This window comes from Oncorhynchus mykiss, chromosome 26 (assembly GCF_013265735.2).
Source record: "Oncorhynchus mykiss isolate Arlee chromosome 26, USDA_OmykA_1.1, whole genome shotgun sequence".
Classification (NCBI taxonomy): domain Eukaryota; kingdom Metazoa; phylum Chordata; class Actinopteri; order Salmoniformes; family Salmonidae; genus Oncorhynchus; species Oncorhynchus mykiss.
This window is the reverse complement of record NC_048590.1, coordinates 39,591,851-39,599,435: the sequence shown is the minus strand read 5'-3', so window position 1 is coordinate 39,599,435 and position 7,585 is coordinate 39,591,851. Positions and strand designations below refer to the sequence as shown.

The 7,585-nt window shown below is 33.7% G+C and overlaps 1 protein-coding gene across 3 annotated transcripts in view; it reads right to left on the bottom strand.

Annotated features, from left to right (window-relative positions):
• Window positions 1–663: 663 nt before the first annotated feature.
• The window catches only part of LOC110506127 (protein unc-13 homolog C), a 223,531-nt gene continuing 216,609 nt past the window's right edge, over window positions 664–7,585 (bottom strand). For all 3 annotated transcript variants that reach the window (XM_036964589.1, XM_036964590.1, XM_036964591.1), the window contains one exon: window positions 664–2,258. In XM_036964589.1, the coding sequence (XP_036820484.1) occupies window positions 1,970–2,258 (289 nt within the window). In that variant the 3' untranslated portion in view covers window positions 664–1,969. The remainder of the gene's footprint in view (window positions 2,259–7,585) is intronic.

The following is a 7,585-nucleotide window of genomic DNA, read 5'->3' as shown; positions in this document are numbered from 1 at the left end:
TAGCTAGCTAGCTGCCTCTGGACTACACAGAAGGATAGCCCATGGTGGGTGTTCTCTATTGGTTAGCTTCTCAAGTGGCACCATATTTACAATATAGTGCACTACTTTTGACCATGGCCCATAGGCCAAGGATACGCACCTTGATCCGCTGGGTAGAACCAATTAAATTACAACTTTTTTTTGACACACCCAGTCTGAACAGTCTGAACTGAATTTCATTCTGACTCTGAGCTTCAAAAGGGGCATTGAAAATGTCCTCTACTGATTAGTGTTAAAGTATTCTCAGCCTTGGAACGTCAGGGCTAGCGCGAAAATGAGCACTGTCTGGTGGACCCCCAGGAGAGGGATAGGAAAGGTTAGAGTTGATTACTGGGTGGTTTTCATTTGAGCCCAGGGCCACAGGGGACAATGAAGTTACAGATTGCATCTTTATGTGGGAAGGTTCATACAATAGAATGAAGTAGAACTCTAGTGATTTATAGGATCTCTGTGGGCCATACGGTACATTACTCTGTCATTCCATTTGAGACGTGACATTTCTTCTGGCAATAGATACTGTATATAGAGGCTACAGCATATAGGATTATATCACTGAATGAATGTATCAGATTACTAAACAACAAAAAAACACTTTGAACAATGTGTTGGAAATAAAGGAGACGGTTGTTTTGTACAATTTCTCACTAAATATATTTACATGACATACAATTCGCCATCAGTGCAATACATAGGAATGTTGCATATTTCCCCAATGTTAGACTCGTTCCTTTATGAAGAAAAATAAACCAAATGGCAGAAGCTGAATTCAACTCATGTGTAAAGTAACATTTTGCGACTCTGAAATCTTCACACAAACTCAAAACAATAGTTCTAGAACCGCTCATCAACAATCAGATATTTAGCATTGTAAAACTAAATAGTTGACGTGTACATATATATTTTTCATACATGTAATGGATTGCTTTTGTACAAACATTTTTATATAACTTTGGCAGTTTCTCAGGAACAAAGTTATTTTAATAAATATGACAAAACAACAATATCAAACCGTCAGCAATGTTATGTAGGCTTGCCTTCCAAAGCTCGTGTTCACAGTGGTCGTACAGAAAGGCTGGAAGCCGATGGCCGAATGGAAAGATTACAGGCAAAAAGAAAACGAGAAAATAGGATCCACCCTTTCTGTGTAGACTGACAGCACTGGAGGCTTTTCGTTGTTGTCATGGTTATAAAATTACAAACACCTATGAAGGTTTACATAGCAGTCATCGCCGTTAAAAAAATGGTCTCTTTTCAGGTTTCGGCTTAAATACAAAGAGTTTTAGGGCCAGGGTACATGGACCCCGACCCTGTGGTCACTGTGAGATGATGGAAGAGACATGGTTGTAAACGGGGACATGCACAACAAGTGCTGTGTGAGGGGACGAGTAACAAAACGAGGGTGCAAATGAACGATTTTTAACGATTAAAACGCCACCGTTTTTTTGAGAGAATGATTTTACACTGAACCAAATAATCAAGCAAATTTTTCATCAAACATTTAGTATCACCATAATTCATCACTACTATCTTTTGTTGTTTGTTTTGTTGTTGTACTATTTTTCCTCTGGTTTGGCACTTTATCGGAACAAATCTAAATGTTTTACAAAAAGGTATTTCATGTCTCGTTAACATAACTTGTAGAATATAGTACTTAATATTGAGCATACGGTAAGTAAACACTGGTACATACTGTAGTTTAAAATGAACATTCCAACAGATGTTTTACGCACATGCACAAAAACAGACAACACAACTCCTCAACTGTCGGCCTTCCTTCCTTCCTTCCTTCCTTCCTTCCTTCCTTCCTTCCTTCCTTCCTTCCTTCCTTCCTTCCTTCCTTCCCCGTGCCTCCCTCCCACTCTTCCCCTCCTCTCTTCCCTTCCATGCAATCATCCATTCATCCCATCCCTTCCTCCCTCACATCTCCATACTAGGAGGCCACCTCCTCTGAAGAGCGTACGTCGGTCTTGAGACGACAAAACTCTTTGGCCACTTCGTCGTTGGTCCTTTGAGAGAGTATCCTCATGATGGTGAGTCCGGTGTCGTCCATGGAGATGCTCTTCACCAGAGGGTAGCAGGCACAGCAGCTCCCCTGGTCGGCCAGGTCTCTGAGCTGGAGGACCGCCATGCCGATGATACGGTCCTCTCTGGCGAAGCAGTAGTCCTTCACTGAGACGTGCAGCTCGTAGCACTCTGGACCGTACTCATTGCTCAGAACACTGGGGAGGAAGAGAGACAACAACATGATCAATATCAGTCCCATGCCTCTACTATATTTGTAGTTTATTGAACAGGATAGATAGAACATCTTCATTAACAACAACAACACGCAGTCAGAGAAGAGAGGACATGTCATGTTGTATGACTGATTGATTCATTGATTGATTGATTAGACAACGGAACTCAATCAGTCAGAGACCAGACACCAGAGAGCTAAAAGTTAGTTGGATAAAATGAACACAAGCACAGAAACCACACACAAACACACACACGCACAGAAACCATACACAAACACACAGACACAGAAACCATACACACACACACATAAGAACCAAACACAGACGCACAGAAACCACACACAAACACACAGAAACCATACAATCATACACGCGCACAGAAACCACACACAAACACACACACGCACAGAAACCACACACTAACACACACACGCACAGAAACCACACACAAACACACGCACGCACGCACAGAAACCACACACAAACACACACACGCACAGAAACCACACACAAACACACACACGCACAGAAACCACACACAATCATACACACGCACAGAAACCACACACAAACACACACACGCACAGAAACCACACACTAACACACACACGCACAGAAACCACACACAAACACACACGCCACTCTCCCTATGTACCAAGTCTAATATCAATGAGGACATAGCATTTCACAAGAGGTCAGATGGCTTTGTCCCGTAGCAGGATGTATAATAATGTGTATAATAACATGTACAATTTGTCAGTGAGAGATGCTGGTTCGGTGACATCTCTATGACAGGAGAGGTTTCATTGTTGTGACTTACTGAAATGAGGGTGACCCCAAACTTTTGAATGGTAGTGTGTATATATATATATAAAAGCCAGAATCTTAATTGTTGGGAATGAAATGGAGCAAGTCACATCCACTAGATTCCTCTGAGCTCTAATTGATGAAAGTTATCCTGGAAAGATCAAATTCAACTTGTCTGCAGCAAAGTGATGAAATCTGTTGGTATCATCAGAAAGATTAGTGGTCAGGCTTGCTTCCTAACTCTATACTATAGCTTCATTTACTCATATCTCATTTACTGTAATACTGGGCCAGTACATATGCCTCCTACCTACACAAATGACTCATCATACACAAGACATAAACTAGCAACCTCCTCTAATTACCTGGAACCATCTGCACCTTTGTTTAAGAAACTCAATATCTTGTCTATTTACAACATTAATGCACGCCAATTATGCACTTTCATCTACAAATACTTCCCAGACAGTTGAACTAAACCCTTCAATGGATTCTTCCAGGTTCATTCTGAAATCCATCTGTATAACACAAGACACTGTGATAACCTTCACCCTCTCCACTGCCACACCTCACATAGTCAATTCTCTATCAGATACAGAGATGCCATACTCTGGAATTCTCACATTGCCAAAACATCATCATCCCTCGATAACTCCAAGCAAAGACTGGAGGTCAGCCTGATGAACCAAACTACTCAGTAATCTCCTCCACAAAGCCTAACTCTCACACACTCAAATGCGCGCGCACACACACACACACACACACACACACACACACACACACACACACACACACACACACACACACACACACACACACACACACACACACACACACACACACACACACACACACACACACATTTAAACATTATTTTTTTGTTATTTTTTGTGTGATTACTGATCAAATAATTTATAAGTTTATAATTAGTAGGTTTTGTTATCTGTTTTAATAAACCTTTTACATGTTCTTACTTATGTGTTGTATGTATTATTTTGGTACTTATGTGTTGTATGTATTATTTTGGTACTTATGTGTTGTATGTATTATTTTGGTACTTATGTGTTGTATATATTATTTTGGTACTTATGTGTTGTATATATTATTTTGGTACTTATGTGTTGTATATATTATTTTGGTACTTATGTGTTGTATATATTATTTTGGTACTTATGTGTTGTATATATTATTTTGGTACTTATGTGTTGTATGTATTATTTTGGTACTTATGTGTTGTATATATTATTTTGGTACTTATGTGTTGTATGTATTATTTTGGTACTTATGTGTTGTATATATTATTTTGGTACTTATGTGTTGTATGTATTATTTTGGTACTTATGTGTTGTATATATTATTTTGGTACTTATGTGTTGTATGTATTATTTTGGTACTTATGTGTTGTATGTATTATTTTGGTACTTATGTGTTGTATATATTATTTTGGTACTTATGTGTTGTATGTATTATTTTGGTACTTATGTGTTGTATATATTATTTTGGTACTTATGTGTTGTATGTATTATTTTGGTACTTATGTGTTGTATATATTATTTTGGTACTTATGTGTTGTATATATTATTTTGGTACTTATGTGTTGTATGTATTATTTTGGTACTTATGTGTTGTATATATTATTTTGGTACTTATGTGTTGTATGTATTATTTTGGTACTTATGTGTTGTATATATTATTTTGGTACTTATGTGTTGTATATATTATTTTGGTACTTATGTGTTGTATATATTATTTTGGTACTTATGTGTTGTATATATTATTTTGGTACTTATGTGTTGTATGTATTATTTTGGTACTTATGTGTTGTATATATTATTTTGGTACTTATGTGTTGTATATATTATTTTGGTACTTATGTGTTGTATATATTATTTTGGTACTTATGTGTTGTATATATTATTTTGGTACTTATGTGTTGTATATATTATTTTGGTACTTATGTGTTGTATATATTATTTTGGTACTTATGTGTTGTATATATTATTTTGGTACTTATGTGTTGTATATATTATTTTGGTACTTATGTGTTGTATATATTATTTTGGTACTTATGTGTTGTATGTATTATTTTGGTACTTATGTGTTGTATATATTATTTTGGTACTTATGTGTTGTATGTATTATTTTGGTACTTATGTGTTGTATATATTATTTTGGTACTTATGTGTTGTATTTATTATTTTGGTACTTATGTGTTGTATATATTATTTTGGTACTTATGTGTTGTATATATTATTTTGGTACTTATGTGTTGTATGTATTATTTTGGTACTTATGTGTTGTATATATTATTTTGGTACTTATGTGTTGTATGTATTATTTTGGTACTTATGTGTTGTATGTATTATTTTGGTACTTATGTGTTGTATATATTATTTTGGTACTGATGTGTTGTATATATTATTTTGGTGGTGTGGTTTTCATGTCAGCCCTTGGGCTTCCGACCACACCTGCACACAGGTATTTTAAATGTGTTTTTATCTGTATTGTTGTCTATCAGTTGTTTTAAATGTGTTTTCATCTCTATTGTTGTCTATCAGATGTTTTAAATGTGTTTTCATCTGTATTGTTGTCTATCAGATGTTTTAAATGTGTTTGTATCTGTATTGTTGTCTATTAGATGTTTTAAATGTGTTTTTATCTGTATTGTTGTCTATCAGATGTTTTAAATGTGTTTGTATCTGTATTGTTGTCTATCAGATGTTTTAAATGTGTTTGTATCTGTATTGTTGTCTATCAGAGGTTTTAAATGTGTTGGTATCTGTATTGTTGTCTCAGATGTTTAAATGTGTTTTTATCTGTATTGTTGTCTATCAGATGTTTTAAATGTGTTTTTATCTGTATTGTTGTCTATTAGATGTTTTAAATGTGTTTGTTGTCTATTAGATGTTTTAAATGTGTTTTTATCTGTATTGTTGTCTATCGGATGTTTTAAATGTGTTTTTATGTGCATTGTTGTCTATTAGATGTTTTAAATGTGTTTGTATCTGTATTGTTGTCTATCAAATGTTTTAAATGTGTTTCATCTGTATTGTTGTCTATTAGATGTTTTAAATGTGTTTGTATCTGTATTGTTATCTCAGATGTTTAAATGTGTTTTTATCAGATGTTTTAAATGTGTTTTTATCTGTATTGTTGTCTATCAGATGTTTTAAATGTGTTTTTATCTGTATTGTTGTCTATCAGATGTTTTAAATGTGTTTTCATCTCTATTGTTGTCTATCAGATGTTTTACATGTGTTTTTGTCTGTATTGTTGTCTATCAGATGTTTTAAATGTGTTTGTATCTGTATTGTTGTCTATCAGATGTTTTAAATGTGTTTGTATCTGTATTGTTGTCTATCAGAGGTTTTAAATGTGTTGGTATCTGTATTGTTGTCTCAGATGTTTAAATGTGTTTTTATCTGTATTGTTGTCTATCAGATGTTTTAAATGTGTTTTTATCTGTATTGTTGTCTATTAGATGTTTTAAATGTGTTTGTTGTCTATTAGATGTTTTAAATGTGTTTTTATCTGTATTGTTGTCTATCGGATGTTTTAAATGTGTTTTTATGTGCATTGTTGTCTATTAGATGTTTTAAATGTGTTTGTATCTGTATTGTTGTCTATCAAATGTTTTAAATGTGTTTCATCTGTATTGTTGTCTATTAGATGTTTTAAATGTGTTTGTATCTGTATTGTTATCTCAGATGTTTAAATGTGTTTTTATCAGATGTTTTAAATGTGTTTTTATCTGTATTGTTGTCTATCAGATGTTTTAAATGTGTTTTTATCTGTATTGTTGTCTATCAGATGTTTTAAATGTGTTTGTATCTGTATTGTTGTCTATCAGATGTTTTAAATGTGTTTTTATCTGTATTGTTGTCTATTAGATGTTTTAAATGTGTTTTTATCTGTATTGTTGTCTATCAGATGTTTTAAATGTGTTTGTATCTGTATTGTTGTCTATCAGATGTTTTAAATGTGTTTCATCTGTATTGTTGTCTATTCGATGTTTTAAATGTGTTTGTATCTGTATTGTTATCTCAGATGTTTAAATGTGTTTTTATCAGATGATTTAAATGTGTTTTTATCTGTATTGTTGTCTATCAGATGTTTTAAATGTGTTTGTATCTGTATTGTTGTCTATCAGATGTTTTAAATGTGTTTTTATCTGTATTGTTGTCTATTAGATGTTTTAAATGTGTTTTTATCTGTATTGTTGTCTATTAGATGTTTTAAATGTGTTTGTATCTGTATTGTTGTCTATTAGATGTTTTAAATGTGTTTTTATCTGTATTGTTGTCTATCAGATGGTTTAAATGTGTTTGTATCTGTATTGTTGTCTATCAGATGTTTTAAATGTGTTTCATCTGTATTGTTGTCTATTAGATGTTTTAAATGTGTTTGTATCTGTATTGTTATCTCATATGTTTAAATGTGTTTTTATCAGATGTTTTAAATGTGTTTTTATCTGTATTGTTGTCTATCAGATGTTTTAAATG